The sequence below is a fragment of the Pristis pectinata genome, chromosome 20, assembly GCF_009764475.1.
Source record: "Pristis pectinata isolate sPriPec2 chromosome 20, sPriPec2.1.pri, whole genome shotgun sequence".
Taxonomy (NCBI): domain Eukaryota; kingdom Metazoa; phylum Chordata; class Chondrichthyes; order Rhinopristiformes; family Pristidae; genus Pristis; species Pristis pectinata.
In genome coordinates, this window is record NC_067424.1 from 6,104,926 (window position 1) to 6,129,925 (window position 25,000).

Genomic DNA, 25,000 nt, shown 5'->3' on the forward strand with positions numbered 1-25,000 from the left:
AGTCAAAGTCACGTTTATTGTCATACGCACAAGTACATGTATGCACAGGTGCAATGAAAAACTTACTTGCAGCAGCATCACAGGCATATAGCATCAGATAAGCAGCATTCACAAGAAAAAAACATAAATTACACATAAATTAAACAATTTTTACAAGAAAGAACACAACTAGAACAAGAAAAAAGGTCTGTTTTATTGTAAAGTGATCAAAGTGGTCATAGTGTTGTTAAACTGTAGTGATCTTGTGCCTATTTGTTATCTATACAATCAACTATTTAACATGAAGTTAGATGATACAGGAGCCTGAGGGCACGTACAGTACCATTAGGCTTAAGGACAGGTTCTATCCCACTGTGATAAGACTATTGAACGGTTCCCTTGGACGATGAGATGGACTCTGACCTCACGATCTACCTTGTTGTGACCTTGCACCTTATTGCACTGCACTTTCTCTGTAGTTGTGACGCTTTACTCTGTTCTGTTATTGTTTTTACCTGTACCTCAATGCACTCTGTACTAACTCAATGTAACTGCACTGTGATCTGTACGATCGGTATGCAAGACAAGTTTTTCACTGTACCTCGGTAAAAGTGACAATAATAAACCAATACCAATACCAACATTTGGCCTACCCTGTTCCACCCAGCACTCACTGGCTGATATAAGACTCTCAATAGTTGTGCCATAAATTCTGTCTGCTTTGACTTAAGCAACGTTATCAGATTTCCTCTTAGCCTAAGTAGGTTTCTTCAGCGTCTCCCCACGACCATAATCCTTCGCCCTGAACCATGCTACCAACCTTCTGCTTAAGGGACTTAAACTTTAATTAAATCTTAACAACATCAGCATGATACGAAACAGGAAATCCAAGCTGGGTGGGCTGAGCAGTGGTGAAGGAAGTGCCACAGATATATCTTTGAATTACACACTAGATTTCCTCAGTGGTAAACAGAGACTGTATCAGAACTGCAGGAGTCAGCACTAGTGAACTGAGTTGCTACAGAACTGGTCAGGATTTATAGAAGGTATAAATCCCAATTATTATGCTGGATTCATTGAATGTTCTCATGTAGACAAAGGCCATTCAGTCTATTGTGTTTGGTTGAAATACAGCTACCCAGTGTAATCCCACCTCCCAGCAGTGGGTTGTAACCCTGCAATTCACCACTCTTCAAGCACACGCCCAAATATTTTCAAAATGTGGCCAAAATTCCACCTCTGCCAACCTTTCAGGCTGTGAGTCTCAAAGCTGACTATCTTCAAGGTGTAAACATTGTTCCTCCTCTCCCCTCTGATCTTTCTTTCAATTACTTTAAAGATTTTGACATTCTACTACAACATTAAACATAGAACAGTTCAGCACATCAACAGGCACTTCACTCCACCATGTCTCAGCTGACCATGATGCCAATCTAACTAATCTCATCTGCCTGCACATGATCAATATCGCACTATTCCTTGCCTGTTCATGTGTCTATCTTAAGCACCATTATCGTATCTGCTTCCACCACTTCCTCTGGCAGTGGATCACAAGCATCTACTACTCTTCGTGTATTCCCTTGTACTGCCTCAATGCACTGTGTAATGAATTGATCTGTACGATCGGAATGCAAGACAAGTTTTTCACTGTACCTCGGTACAAGTGACAAGAATAAACCAATACCAATACCAATACCAACTTGTCCCACACATCTCCTTTAAACATTCCCCCTCTCACCTTAAATGCATGTCAAGACAAGGTATCTTTATTACTCACATGTACATCGAAACGAACAGCGAAATGTATCTTTTTGCGTAGAGTGTTCTAGGGGCAGCCCGTAAGTGTCGCCACGCTTCCGGCGCCAACGTAGCACGCCCACAACTTCCTAACCTGTACGTCTTTGGAATGTGGGAGGAAACCGGAGCACCCGGAGGAAACCCACGCAGACACGGGGAGAACGTACAAGCTCCTTGCAGACAGCAGCCAGAATTGAACCCAGGTCGCTGGCGCTGTAATAGTGTTACACTAATCGCTACACTATCATGCCTGCCCCTACACTACCATGCCTGCCCCCTACACTACCGTGCCTGCCAAGGAAATACGTTAGAATCCATGAGCAAGTGTGTCGTCACCTTCATTAACAAACAGAAGACAAAAAGGGAGGAGATCAGAAAGAGGCACCATCTCACCGTGGAATGTGGATTGCAAGATTCTGTCCAAGATCAATCTGCTATGGGGTGGGCGACTCACCCATACCACACTTATGTTGTACCCAGCAGGAAGGTCTCTGACAACCTCGCACTGCCCAGGAATATGATCACCTATGTGTGGGACAGGGGAATGGACACGTGTTGGTCAGCATGGACCAGGAGAAGGCCTTTGAAAGAATATTGCATATGGAAGGGATGGATGTGCTCTCCAAAATGGGCTTTGAGAAGGGACTCTGCAATTGGATATAACTTCATCGGTCTGGACAGTGAGTACAGAGTTGGGATGTCATGTTACAGCTGTACAAGACATTTGTGAGACCACACTTGGAGTATTGTGTGCAGTTCCGGTCGCCTCACTGCAGGAAGGATGCGATTAAGCTGGAGAGGGTGCAGAAAGGATACACAAAAATGGAGGGCTTGTGAGGAGAGGCTGATTAGGCTGGGACTGTTTTCCCTGGAGCGAAGGAGGCTGAGGAATGAGTTTATAAAACTATGAGGGGCATAAATAGGGTAGATGGTCACAGTCTATTTCCCAGGGTAGGGGAGTCTAAAACGTAGGTTTAAGGTGAGAAGGGAATGATTTAAAGGGGGCCTGAGGGGCAACTTTTTCACACAGAGGGTGGTGGGTGTATGGAACGAGTTGCCAGAGGAAGTGGTAGAGGCGGGAACAATTACAACATTTAAAAGACATTTGGACAGGTACATGGATAGGTTAAGTTATAGCGGGATATGGGCCAAATGCAGGCAAATGGGACTAGCTCAGGTCGGCACCTTGGTTAGAATGGATGAGTTGGACTGAAGGATCAGTTTCCGAGCTGTATGATTCTTTAACTGTTCTACACAGACATCGGTAGGGCAGTCCAAATTACTGAGTCAGAAGTGGAAAGCTGGAGATCAAATCTGGAGTCAGGCGAGGTTACCTGCTCTCCTGTGTCTTGTTTTTGTGCTCTGTTGCTGAACCCATTCGGAAGGATGTGGTCTCACAATCCCAGGAACCGGGAATGGTTGGGTCAAAGGCCCCTGTTACACAACCAACTCGGACCCACTTTGGTCCACAGATTGATGAGCATCTGGCACTAGTTGGAGCTGGCATCAGGGGTCAGAGTCAATCGCAAGAGTGAGGCAACTGGTCAAACCAATCCTATGCTCACTTCACTGAGGGGTCCAGTTACTCGAAGGGACGTAGGGTCATCCGCCAAGAAATGCGTGGAGCGTAGAAGCAAGTTGAAGCGGAAACTGGGAAAGTGGGGCCAACGCTCCCCTTCAATTGCAGGAAACAACCTGGTCATCGGGCGTGCATGACGGAGGTGTAGTCCGTACTACTTCTGCGCTACAGTGGTCACCGGACCCACCTTCCATTTTGTCTGGAGATTCACACAGAGCTGAGGTTCTAGCTGCCGTTGCAAATGTTGGGCCTGGCCAGGTTGCCGCAGAACTTTCCATTCAGTGGTACTGTGTCATACCACCTGCCCCTCCTAGCAAATGACAGTGGTCCTGTAGGAACCCACTTTGGTCCAAAACTGAAGTTACTACAAATAATTCAATTCCAGGTACGAAACTTCTAGTTTTGTACTTTTGTCATGGTATTCTTTCATTTTTAATTGTTTGTTCTCTATTTTGGTTTCCACGTTGGGAATGATGCGATCTAATGTTGACTTCCTTTTCTGTACTATGAGTACAGAAAATCCCCCCGCTAAGGAGTTTGTACGTTCTCCTCGTGTCTGCGTGGGTTTCCTCCTGGTGCCCCGGTTTCCTCCCACATTCCAAAGACGTACGGGTTAGGAAGCTGTGGGCGTGCTATGTTGGCGACGGAAGCGTGGCGACACTTGCGGGCTGCCCCCAGAACGCTCCACGCAAAAGATACATTTCACTGTTTCGATGTACATGTAACTAATAAAGATATCTTAAGATTTCTTAATGTTGTAACCCAACGGGAACTGAGATACTTTGATTTCATTTCTGCCTTGCATTTTATTGATTCCATCTTTGAAACTCTCTCTGCTCAGCCGATGAAGAAAGGAGGGAATGAGACGGACATCACACGACTTATGTCATTATGTTTCATGTCACAGGATTTATGCTATTTGGTTTCATGAAAAATTCAGTTTCTATTGCCTGATACTAAAAGGTGAGGAAATTCATGAACATGGGAACTTTGTGTAGCTTTTCCAATTGCAGCACTTAATGTTGAAATGTTGGATGCACATCCATCTACTTTGAATGAGCAGCAATTATCACCAGGAAGATCTTTACTAAGAAAGGCCCAGTGTAATCAACATGGAGCCTCTGTGCTTTTCCGGGAGAAAGCTGGTGTAGATGAATCTCCAAAGGGTATTTAGTTATCCGTGAACAAGATCTCGTGCAGACAGTAAAAATTGTCATAGATCCTCATGATCCTCTAACACTGTGGATGTGCATGACTCATACCCAATGATGAGCTGTTGCCTCCCAGATAAAACTGCAAACTTATCTACCCTTTGTATCTTCTGCCTGATGAGAATACATGTACGCACAGGGGCAATGAAAAACTTACTTGCAGCAGCATCACAGGCATATAGCATCAGATAAGCAGCATTCACAAGATATAAACAAAATGAAACATAAATTGACCACAATTTTTACAAGAAGGAACACAATTAGAACAAAAAAACACGAAGTCAATTTTAGTGCAAAGTAATCAAAGTGGTCATCGTCTTGCTAAACTGTAGTGACTAGGTTTATGCCGGTTGGTTCAAGAGCCGAATGGTTGAAGAGAAGTAGTTGCTCTTGAACCTGGTGGTGTGGGACTTCAGGCTTCTGTACCTCCTGCCCGATGGGAGCTGCGAGAAGATGGCATGATCTGGATGGTCTGCAGCAGCTACTGGTGGTAACATTTTTCCCTGTCTTTGGTTTTGCTCTATCTGCAGTATTTCAACACTTACCTGTAAGGATTTTCATGTTTAGGTGTGGCTTTCAGATGTGGTGTGTTCTGTCCACCCAGCTACGTATTCAGCTTGGTTTGTCAATGTCAACCTCAGATGTCATGTGTCTGTTATTCACTTCCACAGCAACAGCCAGTGGTTAACTTTTGTTAAGTCAGCTGCCTTTATGTTGAACAAGGTGACCACTGCCTGCGTTCACATTCTTCACGTGCTTCATCTACATGGTGAGAACGTGCAAACTTTGGGAAATTTGAGCATCCTTTGAGATCTTAGTTTCATTTTGTTTGCTAAACTTTAAGCTTATTGCTTTGATTCCTGGCAACGTGGCATCATAAACCACATTTCTGACACTTTCCTTGCTTGAACCTGCACTCATATGGTATGGTTTCCACACTGTGACGTCGATTTTTCAAAATAATGTTTAATTTCCATCATGTATGATCTCTTGCCCCATATGTTCACTGTCACATGGAACAGCCAGCCTCATTTGCAAACTTTTACCTGCTAATTCCAGGACATGGACAATTTTTAGTTCATCCTAGATTCACCTCTGAAAACAAAGCATTACTTGTTACAGCAGAAAAGGAGGCCATTCAGCCTATCAAGTCTATACCAGCTCCCAGCAGAGCAATCTCGTCAATCCCAATCCCCCTCTCCTTATTTCCCTGTAGCCCTGCAACTATGCTGCCCACTGTCATATTGCAAAGTTCAGGACCGCTTGTTGAACGAGGCTCTGAAGGTCAGTGCAACCGCTGCATAGGCGCTATAGAAATACAAGTGTCGGGGGGGGGGGGGGGTCCTCCCACCACTTCACACTGAGAGAAGGGACCCTGCATAAAATCCCTTGATTTATCTCTCACATAATGTATGTGAAAGAAAAAATGGTGTCATGCTGATATACCGTCAATCATATAAGCAAACAGAACAAACTGGTAAATTGTAAATTGGTTGATTATTGTCACATGTACCGAGGTCCAGTGAGAAACTTTGTTTTGCGTGCCATCCAGACAGATCATTTCATCACATCAGTACATCGAGGTCGTACAAGGGAAAAGCAATAACAGAATGCAGAATATAGTGTTACAGTTACAGAGAAAATGCAGTGCAGGCAGACAATAAGGTGCAAGGCCATGACAAGGAAGATTGTGAGGTCAAGAGTCCATCTTATCGTACTAGGGAACCATTCAATAGTCTTATAACAGTGGGATAGACTGTCCTTGAGCCTGGTGGTACGTGTTTTCAGGCTTTTGTATCTTCTGCCTGATGGGAGGGGGGAGAAGAGAGAATGACCAGGTTGGGAGGGGTCTTTGATTATGCTGGCTGCTTTACTGAGGCAGTGAGAAGTGTAGACAGAGTCCATGGAGGGGAGGCTGGGGTACTGTGAATTGCAACATATGAATGTCTTGTACTGTATACGCTGGATAAGCGAATACTCGCTGGAGTTTAGAAGAATGACAGGTGATCTCATTGCAAAGTATAAAAATCTCAAGGACCGGCAAATTGGTGAGAAGCTGTTTGTCATAGATGGAAAATCCAGAGCACAGATTCAGGATATAGAATCAGCCACTTAGGACTGAGATGAGGTGAAGTTCCTGTACTCAAATTGTGAATCCTTGTAATTACTTTTGAACAGACCTGTCATATACTAAAAGACGAACTCTTGATCTCCTAATCTACCTTGTCACGGCCCTTGCACTGTATTTGTCTACCTGCACCGCACTTTCTCTGTAACTGTATATTTGCATTCTGTTTCTTTTCTTTTTACTACCTTGATGCACTCACAAATGGAATGATCTGTCTTGATGATACGCAAAACAAAAGCTTTTCACCTTATCTCGGTACATGTGACAATAATAAACCAACCAATCCAATGTAAATACACACTCATCAAATATAGATAGAATGGACAGAGGGTATCCAGGGATGATGAAAAGAGAGGGGGGGGGGAGAGAGAGAGAGAGTGAGAGAGAGAGAGAGAGAGTGAGAGAGAGAGAGAGAGAGAGAGAGAGAGAGAGAGAGAGAGAGAGAGAGAGAGAGAGAGAGAGAGAGAAAAGAAGAAAGGAAAATGATAGAAAAAAAGTTTAGAGAAGAAACTTCCGAAGTGTTGCAATGTAGGGAAATTTGCAGCCAACTTCCATCCTCTGAGCTCCCAGAATCAGCAAAGTGATGATGACCTAATAATCTGTTCATGGGAGGGCGGCACGGTAACGTAGCAGTTAACGCAACGCTATTACAGCACCAGCGACCTGGGTTCAATTCCCGTCGCTGTCTGTAAGGGGTTTGTATGTTCTCCCGGTGTCTGTGTGGGTTTCCTCCGGGTGCTCCAGTTTCCTCCCACATTGCAAAGACGTACGGGTAGGTTAATTTGGGTTTAAAATGGGCGGCACAGACTCGTTGGGCCGGAAGAGCCTGTTACCACGCTGTAAATAAAATTTAAAAAATTTTTAAAAATTTAAAATTTAATGTTGTGAGAGGAATAAATTTTGGACAGGACAGGGTGAAACAGAGGCATTGAAGTAGATCAACTGTGATGTTGTTGAATAAGTACAGAAGTCACAAAGAGCTGTTAGACCAACTCCTGCTCCTATTCCTGATATTCGTATCCTCTCACTTTTTTTCAGTGTGCAAGTTGGAGGCAACTTTGTAGCCTGTCAAGATGGATGCAAAGCCATTGTGGACACGGGGACATCCCTCCTCAGTGGCCCGACCACGAGTATCAATGTGATACAGAGCAGTATTGGGGCAATGGCCAGTGGTGAAGGAGAGGTACGTTGAACTAAAGTGAAACCGGAACCATTCCAGGATTCTCATCGAGTTGTTGGGATGGTAATATAGTTACTTTATCCTATTTTAATGACAGGATTACAAAGCGATGTTATTGGTATTGGTTTACTACTGTCACTTGTACCGAGGTACAGTGAAAAACTTGTCTTGCATACTGATCATACAGTTCAATTCATTACACAGTGCAGTTACATTGGGTTAGTACACAATGTATTGAGGTAGTGCAGGTAAAAATAACAACAGAATAGAGAGTAAAGTGTCACAGCTACAGAGACAGTGCAGTGCAGGTAGACAATAAGGTGAAAAGTCACAACAAGGTAGATTGTGAGGTCAGAGTCCATCTCATCATATAAGGGAACCTTATCACAGTGGGATAGAAACTGTCCTTAAGCCTGGTGGTATGTGCCCTCAGGCTCCTATATCTTCTACCTGGTGGGAGAGGGGAGAAGAGAGAATGACCTGGGTGGGTGGGGTCTTTGATTGTGCTGGCTGCTTCACCAAGGCAGTGAGTGGTAAAGACAAGAGTCCAAGGAGATGGCTGAAATAGGTCTGAAAGTTAACTTTCTTTATTATTATAATCATAGAGTCATGGAATCATACAATATAGAAACAGCCCTTTGGCCCATTTGGTCCATGCTAACCAAGTATCCATCTATACAAATCCAATGTACCAATACTTGATCTGTAGTCTTCTATGCCTTGGAAATTTAATGCTCATCTATACAGTATTTTGGTAAATTGGTTTACTATTGTCACATTTTCCGAGGTACAATGAAAAGCTTTGTTTTGCATGTCATCCATACGGATCATTTCATCACATCAGTGCATTGAGATAGTACAAGGGAAAACAATAACAGAATATAGAATAAAGTGTTACAGTTACAGAGAAAGTGCAGTGCAGGCAGTCAATAGGGTGCAAGGTCATAACGAGGCAGACTGTGAGATCAAGATTCCATCTTATTGTACTAGGGAACCGTTCAATAGTCTTATAACAGTGGGATAGAAGATATCCTTCAGCCTGGTGGTACGTGCTTTCAGACTTCTGTATCTTCTGCCCAATGGGAGAGGGGAGAAGAGAGAATGCCTGGGCTGGGTAGGATCTTTGATTATGTTGGCTGCTTTACCGAGGCAGCGAGAAGTGTAGACAGAGTCCATGGAGGAGAGGTTGGTTTCCATGACGTGCTGAGCTGTATCCACAACTCTGCGGTTTCTTTCACTATTTATATTTCTTTAATGTTGTGAGAGTACCCTGCTGCAGCAGCCCCTTAGGCAGCACATTCCAGATCCCAAACCCCCCTCAGCGTGAAAAATTTCCTTCTTACATCCTTCTTATCCCATTTGCTAAACCTATATCCTATACTGTTACGTATCTCTGCTCTGGGAAGAGTTTCCATCAATCCTATCGATGCTTCTCATAATTTTGTGGATCTCACTCAGATCACCCCTCAGTCTCCTCAGCTCCAAGGTAAACAAGCCCATCCTATCCAGCCTCTCCTCTTAACTGCAACGTTTCATCCCTGGCAGCATCTTGGTGAATCTCCTCTGCACCTCCTCCAGTGCAATCGCAACCTTCCTACGGCATGGTGGCCAGAATTACACAGTACCCCAGACACAGGAGACTGCAGATGCTGGAATCTGGAGCAAAAAACAATCTGCTGGAGGAACTCAGCGGGTCAGGCAGCATCTGTGGAGGGAGATGGACAGTCGACGTTTTGGGTTGAGACCCTTCATCTGGACTGAAAGATAGAGGGAGGTTAGTCAGTATAAAGAGGCGCAGGGTAAGGGTGGGGTAAGAGCCGGCAAGTGATAGGTGGATCCAGGTGAGGGGGGGGGTGATATGCAGATGAAGAAGAGTGGAAGTAGTGACAGGGGCCGGGAGGTGACGGGTGCAGGCAATAAAGGGCTGCAGATGGTGGAATCCGATAGGAGGGGAAGGTGCAGCGTGGACCCAAATAAGGGAAGTGGGGAGGGCAGATGGGAACAGTGGGGGGGGGGGGGGAGGAGGGGACCCAGTGAGAGGGGTGTGGGGGTGACGGGCAGATGGAGTAGGTGGGGGAGGGGAAAGAAATAGGGTGATGGGGGCCTGGGGGAGGGGGGTGGCCTAACCACTGTTTAGAATGGCCTTCTTTCTCCTGTTGTGCAACCAAGAGCAAGGCGAATACAAGTGTAATTGCCAACTTGTGGAGAATGCAGCAAACTATGAGAGTACAAGAGACTCTTTGGGGTGTTTGGAGTGTGTCTCCGCAGCAGTGTTGCATAATAAGTTCAAACTAGGGTTTCTTTCATAAGGAGAATATTTTTACGCAATAATTTGTTACCTGGAACTTACTGTCTGGGAGGGTGATGTGAACAGGTTTAGCAATAGCATTAAAATATTTGCATGATAATAATTGATAAGGACCTGTCAGGGGAGAAGGAGAAATAAAAGGTCTAACATGGCAGGGACGCCCATGAATGGCCTCCATCAGTGCTGTATCATTCTGTGATTCTGAGGGCATTCATAAAGCAAGGAAGAACATTTACAAGGATGGTACTGGTATTGGTTTATTATTGTCACTTGTACCGAGGTACAGTGAAAAACTTGTCTTGTGCACTGTTCGTACAGGTCAATTCATTATACAGTGCAGTTACACTGAGTTAGTACAGAGTACATTGAGGTAGTACAGGTAAAAACAATAACAGTACAGAGTAAAGTGTCACAGCTACAGAGAAAGTGCAGTGCAATAAGGTGAAAGGTCACAACAAGGTAGATTGTGAGGTCAGAGTTCATCTCATCGTATAAGGGAAACATTCAATAGTCTTATCACAGTGGGGTAGAAGCTGTCCTTAAGCCTGGTGGTACGTGCCCTCAGGCTCCTGCATCGTCTACCTGATGGAAGAGGAGAGAAGAGAGAATGACGTGGGTGGGTGGGGTCTTTGATTATGCTGGCTGCTTCGTTAAGGCAGCAAGGGGTAAAGACAGAGTCCAAGGAGGGGAGGCTGGTTTTCATGACGCACTGGGCTGTGTCCACAATTCTCTGCAGTTTCTTGCGATCCTGGGCAGAGCAGTTGCCGTACCAAGCCGTGATGCATCCAGATTTGATGGTGCCAGGACTCGGGGGCCTGAGTTATCGGGAGAGGTTGGGCAGGCTAGGACTTTACTCCTTGGAGTGTAGGAGACTGAGGGGTGACTTTATAGAGATGTATAGAGGGCCATAGATAGGGTGAATGCATACGGCCTTTATTCCTGGGGAAAGGGAACCACAAACTAGAGAGCTTAGGTTTAAGGTGAGGAGGGGAAAGATTTAAAAGGGGACCTGAGGGTGACTATCTACCCTGTCCACCCGCCTCATGATTTTATACGCATCTACAGCGTCACTCTTCAGCCTCCTTCACTCCAGGGTAAACAGTCCCAGCCTATCCAATCTCTCCTTGTGCTCCAAGCCCTTCAGCCCTGGTATCATCCTCATGAATCTTTTCTCCACCCTTTCCAGCTTAGTGACATCCTTCTGGTAGCTGGGATAGAATGGGATTGCTCTGTGACTCAGTGGGCCATAAAGCCTCCTTCTCTGTCATAATGAAACACAAAGCAAATCAGAGCACATTCACCTCAGTTCGGATGGAGCAAGTATTAGACACCAACCAGCCACTCCCAGGAAGTTTCTGTTGAGGATAAAACATTGATGTTGTCTTTCAGTTCATTTGTTAAATGTGACTTTGTGTAGAATGTAATAGCTTAAAGTGAAATTCAATATGTTTTGGAGAGTGAGTGATGTCCCTCACATAGATCTTCATGATATCAGAGATCTTGTTGACATTAATGTAACTATTTGGATTATCAGCTGTCCTGTTCCATACTCCCTTGAACTTCATCTTTTCAAACGTCTATTTCACTGGTGAGAGAATTCTTGCCCCACCTGCCTGATTCAGTCTGAGGCAATTTAATACAATTCTGTATGAATTATCTATGATATAGCTGAGGGTATTCCAACTAGTGAAAGCAAGGGCCTGACCATTGGCATTGGTATCAGCTTATTATTGTCACATATACCAAGATACAGTGAAAAACTTAGTTTTGTAAGCTATCCATACAGATTATTTCAAAACATAAGTACATTGAAGTAGTACAAGGGAAAAGCAATAACAGAATGCAGAATATAATGGTACAGTTACAGAGAAAGTGCAGTGCAGGTAGACAATAAGGTGCAAGGGCCATTATGAGGTAGATTGTGAGGACAAGAGTCCATCCTTAACATACAAGAGGACTGTTCAGGAGTCTTGTAACAGCAGGAGAGAAGATGTCCTTGAGCCTGGTGGTGTGTGTTTTCAAGCTTTTGTATCTTCTGCCTGATAGAAGTGGGGAAAAGAGAGAATGTCCAGGTTGGGTGGGGTCTTTGATTATGCTGGCTGCTTTACTACAACTACCTGCCCGTGGTAAACATTGCCCCTTTGGTCTCTAACCACTGCTGTGTTTTCACAGTCTGCCATCAATTGCAACAGTTTATCCAGTATGCCTGATGTGACCTTCATAATAGGAGGTGTCGGATATGTTCTTCCTCCTGAGGCCTACGTACTTCAGGTAGGTGTGTTTCTTTCCAAGAAGGACCTCTTTGAATAAACAGAGAATTGGAGATCTACATAATGACGTACAGAACGTCGGCACCAGCACACAAGAGCCAGTGCTGAGGGAAGCAACTTTTCTAAATTGGTTTATTATCATCACATGTACCAGGGGTACAGTGAAAAACTTTGTTTTGCATGCCATCTATACAGATCATTTCATCACAACAGTGCATTGAGGTAGTACAAGGGAAAACAATAACAGAATGCAGAATAAAGTGTTACAGTTACAGAGAAAGTGCAGTGCAGGCAGACAATAAGCTGGAAGGCCTTATATCTTCTATAAGTAACCATACCTTTGTTGTCATGGTACCAGCTTAAATCAGTAGTGGCCTCTCACTTTAAGGTAGTTAAGTAACGTTCAAGTCCTTAAACAATTACTATCAGCCCTACACGTGAGTGAAGTCACTGTGGGAGGTGTTGTCTTTCCAATGAGATCTTTAAACTGAGACTCCTCCTACACACACTCAAGCCCTCATCCCCCAGCCAATTATCACCCAGTTTCTTTCCCCTCCCTCATCCACTCCATCTGTGTACACTCTCTTCCCACTGGGTCCCCTCCCCCCACAGTCCCCATCTCCATTATTTGGTTCCATGTTCCACCTTCCTCTCCCATCAGACCCTACCATCTGTAGCCCTGCGTCCCCTCCACCTTTCACCTCCCAGCCCCTGTCACTATTTCCACTCCCCCCCCCCCCCCCCATCTGCCTCTCACCCTGATCCACCTATTGCCTTTTTATCCTGGTTATCTCCCCTCTATCTTTCAGTCCAGGTGAAGGGTCTCGACCCAAAACGTCGACTGTCCATCTCCCTCCACAGAAGCTGCCTGACCCGCTGAGTTTCTCCAGCAGTTTGCTTTTCACTCTCTCCCCTCTGTCAGGTGGTCATGAGCAAATCTGTGGAAGAACGAGTTCTCCTTCATGTCCTGGGCCACATTTATCCCTCATTTTGTCACAAACCAGCAACAAAAGAAACACACTGAGCATGATTTAGTGTTAAAAACTATTTTATTAATCACTACTTATGATAATACGTAAAATAAAAGTAAAAATGTTAGTATGTTAGAATTCAAAAATGTTAAACCTTAAACGTTAACCCCAAAACTAAACTCGTCGTGTGTGTGTGTGACAAAGTCCAAAACTCCCAGTTCCGGAATGGTTCTTAAAGTTCAGTTCCGCAAGCCATAAGGTGAAACATGAGCAAGGGCTTCTTCAACAACGACCGTTGTCTGAAGATAAGATGTAGATGTAGAAAAACAGAGAGAGAGTACATACGAAATCCAAATGTTCCACGATGGAACCCAAACGACACTCCAGTGTTTACTCGGTAGTGACTTCCTCACCCCGAAAAGCATCCGAACCGTGGTCGTCCACACACAAATACCTGTTTCCCTCTACAGGTCAGCAACAAAGTGAACTCCACCGGATTACTTCCAACTTCCATACATGGATTTCAGTGGCAAACACAGTTATTGTTTCTCATCCATCAACAGAGAAAACAAGCAGGCTGGTGTCTCTCTCCCTTCTCTCTCTCTCTCCTTCTTCTTCTTCTAACCTCTTCAACAACGTCATTACGTCCTTTATCTTCTATTGACGTAAGCACGCCCCACACACACATACACACACACTCTCTATCTTAAAGGGACTTTCACTGAGTCCGTAACAAAATAAATCAGTAAAGCTGGATTAACTGGTCACTGATTCAGCCGCGCCTGAGAGATCTTTCTGTGTGGAGATTGGCTGCAGGTACAACAATGACTATACTTCAATAAGGGAGTGCTGCAATTGTTGTAAAGTGCTTACAATTATCCTGAGGATTTGGAATGAATAGCCAGGCAATGACAGACTCCAGCAAGTGGGAATACAATCAATTATCCTTGGTACTTAATGCATTTCCTTTGCCAAATTCTTCACCACCAATTGCTTGAGGGGGTTACCACTGACCAGAAATTGAACTGCACCACTCACGTCCTGTGACCACAAGAGCAGGAGAGGGACTGAGTATCCCACAGTGAGTGACTCCCCTCCTGCCTCCCCAAAACCTGACTACTGTGTATATCCGAACTCCCAGCACTGTGGGAGCACCTTCACCAGAAGGACTACAGCATTCTGTGATTAGTGATGGGTAAGTAAGGGTAATAACAGATAGTGATGGCCTTGTCCGTGATGTCTGGATCCCAAGAAATAAATAAGTAAAATAAAATGTACAAAGGCATGTCTTTATAGCTTAATAGCACTGAAGCATAGAGGGATCTTGGGTTCACTGAGAGTTCACTGACAGTGACTACACAAGTGGATAAACTGGTAAAGAAGGCTTGCCTTCAGTGGTAGGGGTGCTGAGTATAAGAGTAAGGAAGTCATGTTGCAGCGATATGAAACTTTAGTCAGACCGCGCTTGGAGTATGGTGCGCAGTTCTGGTCACCCCATTATAGGAAGGATGTGGAGACGGTGCAGCAAGAAGTTCACCAGGATGCTGCCTGGATTAGAGGGTATGAGCTATAAGGAAAGATTGAACAAACTTGGGTTGTTCTCCCCAGAGTGTCAGAGGCTGAGGGAAGACCTGATCGAGGTTTCTAAGATTATGAGAGGCATAGACAGGGTAGACAGCCAGAATCTTATCCCCAGGGTAGAAATGCCAAACACCGGAGGACTTGCTTATAAGGTCTGGGCGGGATGGGGTGGAGTTTAAAGGTAACGTGAAAGTTCTTTTTTAAACACACAGGGGGTGATAGGTGCCTGGAATGGGTTCCCAGGGGTAGCAGTGGAAGCAGGCAGTTTGGTGGAGTTTAAGAGGATTTTAGACAGACACATGAATACGAAGGGAATGGAGGGAGATGGATGGTACACAGGAGGAGGACACTTAGTACAAATTGACATCAAGGTCGGCACATCATGGGCCAAATGGCCTGACCAGTACTGTACTGTTCTACGTTCTATGTTTGAAATAGTCCATGTGGCTGAATGTGATGACTCATTGATCCAATCTGTCCCATGTGTAGGAGCAGGATGCTTGGGGACAGGTTTTTTGCAGCAGTGGATTCCAAGGCATGGATATTCCTCCCCCCGCTGGACCGCTGTGGATCCTTGGAGACGTCTTCATTGGATATTATTACGCTGTGTTTGACAGAGGGAATAACAGAGTGGGATTGGCTAGATCTGTCCCGTAATGTGTCACCTCATCAGTCACAGGAATAGAGTTACACTGTTGATTAATTGGTTGGAACAGTTAAAAGTCTAGTTATATCATGTCTTCCTATTTTTTAAAGTAACATTAGTCACTTTCTAGCCTCAAACATTTTCTGGAAACTTCTATCAAAGCTTATTGGGTTTTTTTTGGGTGAATAATAGATAGGAGAGGTTTAGAGGGATATGGGCTAAATGCAGGCAAGTGGGACTAGTTTAGTGGGCACTGTGGTCAGCATGGACGAGTTGGGCTGAAGGGCCCGTTACTCTAGGAGTCCACTGCAATCCTGTACCACAGTCTTTAGATCTAATGCAAACCTCAGCATGGTTTGGGTTTAAGACGGCAATGAAGCTGGAGTTTTGTTAAAATAAATTTCAGGGCACATACAATTATACTTGTAGATATTGCAGAGACCTTGGTGATAGACCCCTTTAAATGACCCTAGAGATGGCCTTTTAAATGACTCTATAAAAACCCTTTAAAAGATATATGGATAGGAAAGGTTTAGAGGGATATGGGCCAAACACGGGCAAGTGGGACTAGCTTAGGTAGGCAACTTGGTTAGCATGGATGAGTTGGGCAGAAGGTCCCATTTCAATGCTGCTTAACTCTATGACTATGACCATGCTGTGGGGTTGTAGCTCAATCACATCTGAGACAGAGTGGTTATGGGCTCAAGTCTTATCCGGAGACTTGAGTGCAAAATTTAGACTGATGGTCTGGTGGAGCAGTGAGGGAGCCCTGGGCTGTTGGAGGTGTTCTCTGCTGGGTGTGACATTAAACAGAGGTCCAGTCTGCTCTCTCTAATGAGTGTGAAAAACTTCCTCTGTACGATGAATTACTCACAGGGATGCCCCCAGGGAGTTTTGTAACTTCCTGAATAACGCTCTAAGTGCACGCATCATTTACTAAATCCACTGATCTGTGCCCTCAGGTTGATTCAAACTCAATATATCAAAAACTGAAAATATAAATGCCATATTTCATCTCAATTCTCATACATTGTAACTGGAAACCAAAATCCATTTTCACTCTCATCTATCCAGCTAGCCTTGTGGAGAAATGCCAAAATAATTGGCATTCTTTTCGTAATAAACTCACTCGTGATGGGCTTTTGTATGTTTCATTCCTGTTTGACAGATATTCCTGTAAATTCATCATATGTTTTGCAAACACATTGTGTAAAATGAGTGCCTGTTTAAGGAGATCGGTCAACTCAAAATGTTTTGAATTTCTTTGCTTCTTAACCTGCTTTTCAACCAAATAAACTAGATTAAGATCATAAAACAGTGTCAGCATGGAAACAGATGTTTCTGCAATCACCTTAACTCCCAGTCTCATCAGTAACTGACTTAAGTGGTTCGCTTTTGTACTGAAACAGTCACAAGTTTACAGCAGAAACACACGAGACTGCAGACGCTGGAATGTGGAGCAACAAATAATCTGCTGGAGGAACTCAGCAGGTCGAGCAGCATCTGTGGGGTGGGGGAGTGGTGGGGTGGGGTGGGGTGGGAAAGGAACCCTAATGCAGGCTTTAAACTTGAAATGTCAACACTTCCCTTCCTCCCACAGATGCTGCTTGACCTGCTGACTGCTGCTACAAATTTACAGTATATACCGAATGAAAGAGCTGGGCGATACCACTGAGAGGATATTTTTGTCGGTCATTTTGGGTTTTTTCATCAATGTCATTAATGCTCATTTAGATAGAAAGTGGGGAGAATATAGAACAATACAGCACAGGAACAGGCCCTTCAGCCCACAATGTCTGTGCAAAACACAATACTGAATTAAACTAAATCTCTTCGTCCTGTACATGATCCATATCCCTCTGTTCCCTGCATATTCATGTGTCTATCTAACAGCCTCTTAAATGCTAATATCATATCTACTTCCACCACTACCCCTGGCAGCCCGTTCCAGGCATTTACCACCCTCTGTGGAAAAAAACTTGCCCCGCACATCTCCTTTAAACTTTCCCCTTGCACCTTAAATTCAAAGACAAAGTTCAAAGACTGCTTTGAGTCAGTAGACTGGTCCATGTTCAAAGACACAGCTGCCGGCCTAGATGAGTACGTCACCACCGTCACAGACTTTATCAGCAAGTGTATTGAGGACTGTGTACCAAAGAAGACAAATCCGGGTGTTCCCAAACTGGAAACCATGGATGAACTGGGAGATCCACTCCCTACTGAAGTCGAGGATTGCAGCATTCAAATCAGGTGACTCTGACCTATACGAGAAATCAAGATATGACCTCCGTAAACATATCAGCGATGCCAAGAGACAATATTAGTCCAAAATGGAGTCCCACCCCAGCCATTACTTGTGGCAGGGATTGCATGCTATAACGTGGTACAAAACAAAGTCAGGCAGCATTACCGATGAGCTTAACGCATTCTATGCACGTTTTGAACAGAAGGGGATTGGAATGTCACCACCCACCCCGACAGCTTCCAATGCACCTGAACCCATAGTCACCCTTGAGGACACAAGATCAGTCTTCCAGAGAGCGAATCCGTGGAAAGCAAGTGGCCCGGATGGTGTCCCTGGCCATGTCCTCAGATATTGTACTGATCAGCTAGCGGGGGTATTTGCAGACATTGTTAATCTCTCCCTGATTCAATCTGAAGTTCCCACCTGTTTTAAGAAGGCCACTCTCACCCCAGTACCTAAGAAAAACAAGGTAACGTGCCTTAATGACTACTGCCGGGTGGCTCTGACATCCACCATCATGAAGTGCTTCGAGGGACTGGTCACGGCACGCATTAACTCCAGCCTCGCAGACGATCTCGACCCAATGCAATTCGCCTACTGCTGAAACAGGTCTTCGGCGGACGCCATCTTCCTGGCCCTACACTCATCTCTGGAGCATCTGGACAGTAAAGAGACTTACATTAGACTATTGTTTATTGACTACAGCTCCGCCTTTAATACTATAATTCCAAGCAAATTCATCACCAAACACGAAAAGTCTATGTATCGGGTGGGGTCGAGGTTGCCATGGTGATACATCGTGTACAAATCCACCTAGTTGGGAGATTAGAGATGACGAAAATAAAGGAAGGGAGCAGCAAACATTGTGAAATGAGAGAGTATTAAAGCCAAAAGGGGAACACTGGAAGTGCACAGTAGATCAGGCGACGTCTGTGGGGAGAGATTTCCTTTAAATAACGAGAACATGGGGGCGGCACGGTAGCGTAGCAGTTAGCATGACGCTATTACAGCGCCAGTGATCGGGGTTCGATTCCCTTCGCTGTCTGTAAGGAGTTTGTACGTTCTCCCGTGTCTGTGTGGGCTTCCTCTGGGTGCTCTGGTTTCCTCCCACATTGCAAAGACCTACGGGTAGGTTAATTTGGGTTTAAAATAGGCGGCACAGACTCATTGGGCTGGAAGGGCCTGTTATCACGGTGTACATAAAATTTAAAAAAAAGTTCACATAAAATAGGAGCAGGAGTAGGCCACTCAGCCTGTCAAGTCTCACCGGCCATTCAATACATTGACACTAGGGGGATGGTGTGCTGTCACTGGGTTAAGCCACAATCAGGGGGAGGTTTTTCACCCAGAGAGTGGTTGGTGTATGGAATGCACTGCCTGGGGTGGTGGTGGAGGCAGATACATTGGACAGGTTCAAGAGTTTGTTGGATAGGCACATGGAGGAACGTGAGATAGAAGGATATGCGGGAGGAAAGGGTTAGATAGTGTGAGGGTGGTTTGATGGATGGCACAACATGGTGGGCCGAAGGGCCTGTTTTGTGCTGTATGGTTCTATGGTTCTATGGTTCTATCAGAGGCTCTGACTACTCTCTCAAATGAAGGTAGAAATTGCCTGATGTTGTTTCTTGGAGAAATGTTATCAATCCTTATACACATCTATAGAAGTAGATAACCTGGTCCTTCTCACAATGCTGTTTGTAGTATTCCTGCATTATTACAGTAACCACACTTCAAACCTTTTCTTTTGGCCATAAGGCATTTTGGAGGCATTGAAAAGCTTTTAGAAGTCTTTACATCCCCTAGCACCTGCCAATCTCCCACTAATCTTTGAGATTCTCTCTCCTACAGGCTGCAGAAGCTCATTTGCTAATTACATTCAAGGCTGTATTTGGTTAATTTTGGACTATGGGAACAGAAGATCGTGAGGATGTGTTCTCCCCTCTCTACTAAAGCATGTCTTAATAGCATCACCTGCTTCACCACACCTTTTGAGCTTTCTCACTTGTCATGTTTCTTTCTGTCTCTCAACACAAAGAACATGTTATCTACGCTACTGTGTCTTCTCCTTCTTAGTCAGTTCCTCTGGGTCAGAGAGAACTTATGCCCACTGCAGTTCTGTGCATTTTGAGGTGCTTGGTGAGGGCTGAGTGGGAACCAGACAGGACTGGAGGTTGTCGATGGGGCAGATGGCCGTGTAGTTTGTGAGGTGGCCCACTCCTTCTGTTGTTTATGCAAGGCCTCTGTGTTCTCCCAGTGCATGGCCTTGAGGTTCTCAGTTCCATCCTGAAACCTCCTCCTCCGTTGGTCAGAGTCAGGGGGTACCACACTTCCTCAAGAACTCTTTGAACACATCTTTCAATCTCTTTCTTTGTCTGATGGTAATCTTATTCCAATGACAAAGCTCGGAAAAGAGAAGTTTTATGAGTCTGGCTTTGGGGGTGAGAATGACATGGTAACTGGGGCCTCAGAAAGGACACTGATATTGGTTTGCTTATCCTTCCAATGAAATTGGAGGATTGGTGGGATTTTCCCAGTGCCTGGAGATACCTGTTGAAGGTGATCCAGTTCTCAGAAGCATAAAGGAGGGCATATACACAACTGGAAGAAGCGGGAGTAGTAATCATTTTGCAGCACCCATAGCCTTGATAAAGGAAAGGCAGCAGTAAATGCCAGTAACGTTCACTCTAACAAGATGGAACGCACAAAGGTCAAATTGCAAAGAGTATAACTAAATGCAGGAGTAGACCATTGAGCCTTTTCTGCTTTCTCTGCCATCCAGTATCATCACTGCCAATATTTTACTTCAGTGCTACTTTCCTGCATGAACACTATATCCCCTGATAGAGTCATACAACATGGAAACAGGTCCTTTGGCCCAACTTGTCTATGCCAGTCAAAGTGCCCAAATAAGCTAGTCCCATTTGCCTGCATTTGGCCCATATCCCTCTAAACCTTTCCTATCCATGTTGTTTGAATGTTGTTATTGTACCTGCCTCTATCACTTCCTCTGGCAGCTCGTTCCATATACCCACCACCCTCTGCGAGTTTGAGGAGATTTGGTATGTCACCAAAGACCCTTGCAAATTTCTACAGCTGTACATAGAACATAGAACATTACAGCACAGTACAGGCTCTTCGGCCCACAATGTTGTGCCGACATTTTATCCTGCTCTAAGATCTATCTAACCCTTCCCTCCCAAATGTTAACTCTTCCCTCCCATTTCTCTATCATTCGTGTGGCTATTTAAGAGTCTCTTCAATGTCCCTAATGTATCTCCCCCCACAACCTCTGCCGGCAGTGCGTTCCACGCACCCACCACTCTCTGTGTAAAAAACTTACCTTTGACAACCCTCCACACCCTCCACACCTTCCTCCAATCACCTGAAAATTATGCCCCCTCGTGTGAGCCATTTTCACCCTGGGAAAAAGTCTCTGACTGTCCACTCGATCTATGCCTCTTATCATCTTGTACACCTCTATCAAGTCACCTCTCATCCTCCTTCTCTCCAAAGAGAAAAACCCTAGTTCGCTCAACCTATCCTTGTAAGACATGCTCTCCAATCCAGGCAGCATCCAGGTAAACCTCCTCTGCACCCTTTCTAAAACTTCCACATCCTTCCTATAATGAGGCGACCAGTACTGAATACAATATTCTAAGTGTGGTCTAACCAGGGTTTTATAGAACTACTACATTACCTCATGGCTCTTGAACTCAATCCCCTGACTTATGAAGGCCAACACACCATACGCCTTCTTAACAACCCTATCAACGCACGGCAACTTTGAGGGATCTATGGACTTGGACCCCAAGATCCCTCTGTTCCTCTACACTGCTAAGAATCCTGCCATTGACCCTGTATTCTTCCTTCAGATTTGATCTTCTAAAGTGAATCACTTTGCACTTTTCCAGGTTGAACTCCATCTGCCACTTCTCAGCCCAGCTCTGCATCCTATCAATGTCCTGTTGTAATCTACAGCAACCTTCTACACTATCCACAACACCACCAACCTGCGTGCCATCAGCAGACTTTCTAATCGACTCTTCTACATCCTCATCCGAGTCATTTATAAAAATCACAAACAGCAGAGGTCTCAGAACGGATCCCTGCAGAACACCACTGGTCACCGACCTCCAGGCAGAATATGCTCCATCTACAAACACCCTCTGCCTTCCATGGGCAAGCCAATTCCAAATCCATACAGCCAAGTTTCCCTGGATCCCATGCCTCCTGACCTTCTGAATGAGCCTATCATGGGGAACCTTATCAAACACCTTGCTAAAATCCATATATACCACATCCACCACACTGTTATACACAGTCCTCAGAATAGTCAAGGTCTCTCTCACAGGTGAATACTGAAGCAAAGCATTCATTAAGGACCTCCCCTACCTCCTCCAACTCCAGGCACATGTTTCCTCTTCTATCCCTCATCGGTCCTACCTTTACTCTAGTCATCTTCCTGTTCTTCACACATGAGTAAAACACCTTGGGGTTTTCCTGAATCCTACTCACCAAGGCCTTCTCATGCCCCCTTCTAGCTCTCCTAAGTCCATTCTTACGCAACCTTGTAACTCTTTGGAGCCCTGCCTGATCCTGCATTCTAAACCTTCAGTAAGCTTCTTTCTTCGTCTTCACTAGATATTCCACATCTCTTGTCAACCATGGGATAGGAGCAGACAAGCCTATCCAGAACCCTATGCAATACTTCCATTGTGCATTTCCCTGAGGACATCGGCTCCCAATTTACACTCCCAAGTTCCTGCATAATAACATCATAATTTCCCCCCTCCCCCAATTAAATACCATCCCTTGATGTCTGCACCTGTCCCTCTCCAAGGCGATGGTAAAGGTCAAGGAGTTATGGTCACTGTCTCCGAAATGCTCACCCATCAAGAGATCTGACACCTGACCTGGTTCATTGTCTAGTACCAGATCCAGAATGGCCTCTCCTCAAGTCACCCTGTCTACACATAGTGTTAGGAATCCCTCCTAGACACACCTAACAAATTCCGCCCCATCCAAACCATTTTTGCACCTCTCCAAAATCTGCCTCCCGATCTGTTCCTCAGTGTCTTTGTTCTACTGGGGGGTCTATAGAATATTCCCAATAGAGTGATTGCTCCCTTCCTGTTTCTGACCTCCACCCACACTGACTCCATAGACAATACCACCAGGAAGTCTTCCCTTTCTGCAGCTGTGACACTATCCCTGATTAGCAATGCCACTCCCCCACCTCTTACCTCCCTCCCTGTCCCTTTTGAAACATCTAAACCCCAGAACATCCAGCAGCCATTCCTGCCCTTGTGACAGCCAAGTCTCTGTAATGGCCACAACATCATAGTTCCACGTACTGACCCCTGCTCTAAGTTCATCACCCTTGTTCCTGATACTTCTTGCATTAAAGTAGACACACTTCAGCCCATCCAACTGACAGCAATTTTGCCCTATCAACTGCCTCTCCTTCCTCAGTCTCTCTACACGCTGCCTCAAACTGTACACCAACTGCCCCATCCTCTGACCTATCACTCAGGTTCCCATCTCCCTGCCAAACTAGTTTAAACCCTCCCCAACAGCTCCAGCAAACCTGTCCACAAGGATATTGATCCCCCTCCAGTTCAGGTGTAACCTGTCCTTTTTGTAGACGTCATACCTTCTCCAGAACAGATCCCAATGATCCACAAATCTGAAACCCTGCTCCCTGCACCAACTCCTCAGCCACACATTCATCTGTCAAATCATCCTATTCTTACCCTCACTGGCGTGTGGCACTGGCAGCAATCCAGAGATTACTACCCTTGAGGTGCTGCTTTTCAGCTTCCTACCTAGTTCCCCATATTCACTTTTCAGGACCTCATCTCTTTTCCTACTTACGTCATTGGTACCAATGTGTACCATGACTTCTGTCTGCTCACCCTCCCCCTTTAGGACACGATCTGAGACAATCCTGACCCTGGCACCTGGGAGGTAACATACCATCCGCGAGTCTCTTTCATGTCCACAGAATCTCCTATCTGCTCCCCTAACTATAGAGTTCCCTATCACTATTGCTCTCCTCTTCTCCCCCTTCCCTTCTGAGCCACAGAGGCAGACTCAGTGCCGGCGACCTTACTGCTGAGGCTTTCCCCTGGTAGGTCGCCCCTCTCCCCCAACAGTATCCAAAGCGGTGTACCTGTTATTGAGGGGAACGGCCACAGGGGTATTCTGCACTACCTGCCTATTCCCTTCCCCTCTCCTGACAGTCACCCAGCTACCTGCCTCCTGCAACTTAGATGTGTCTCCCTCCCTGTAGCTTTTATTTATCACCTCCTCATTCTCCCGTAGAAGCTGAAGGTCATCCGGCTGCAGCTCCAGTTCCCTAACACAGTCTGTAAGGAGCTGCAGCTGGATGCACCTCCTGTTGATGTAGCTATCAGGGAGACTGGAGATCTCCCACATCTGGCAGGAAGAACACACCACTGACCCTGGATCCATTGTCACTACTTTAGCTAGGCACTAATAGAGAAAGAAAGAGAGGGAGGGAGGGAGGGAGGGAGGGAGGGAGAGAGAGAGAGAGAGAGAGAGAGAGACAGACAGAAAGAGAGAGAGAGAGAGAGAGACTCATCTTTTTACATGGCTCCCACTTCTCACACTGAGAGTCCCGCTCTTGCTCCAAGTCACGGCCCTCACTACCTAGAAAAGATTTGTGTGAAAGGACATTTAAAATATTGCTGATCACGGCATACCTCTAACATGTGCAGTGAGGGGAAATTCTCTGTATCCATCAGATTAAACAATGACTCACTAACTATGACTAAAAATCAGGAGCTTTCGAGCATGCTCATGCATTGAATGTGAGTCAAGTCATCATGACTGAATTCAAGTGCAAAGGAGACAGCAGTTGCTATAGAAGGTCTTGTTCTGACCCATGAAAAATTGATATCAGAAGACACAATGACTTTGAAATAATCCTTGGATTTTACTGTTCTTGGGAAAAATATGACGAATTGCAGCGGCTGTATGGATTTCTGAGATAGACTAATGTTTGGTTTGCACAGGAATTGAGGGTTATGTGGTGTTCTGTAGTTATAATAAAGAACTACAGTTCCCAGTAGGCAATGCAAGG

At 45.1% G+C, this 25,000-nt stretch overlaps 1 protein-coding gene across 1 annotated transcript in view; it reads left to right on the top strand.

Moving 5' to 3' along the window:
* Positions 1 to 15,661, top strand: part of LOC127581070 (cathepsin E-A-like) — a 38,878-nt gene extending 23,217 nt beyond the window's left edge. The window contains exons 7-9 of the mRNA XM_052035139.1: positions 7,733 to 7,877; positions 12,355 to 12,453; positions 15,497 to 15,661. Coding sequence (XP_051891099.1) covers positions 7,733 to 7,877; positions 12,355 to 12,453; positions 15,497 to 15,661 — 409 coding nt within the window. The remainder of the gene's footprint in view (positions 1 to 7,732; positions 7,878 to 12,354; positions 12,454 to 15,496) is intronic.
* The last annotated feature ends 9,339 nt before the right edge of the window (positions 15,662 to 25,000 follow it).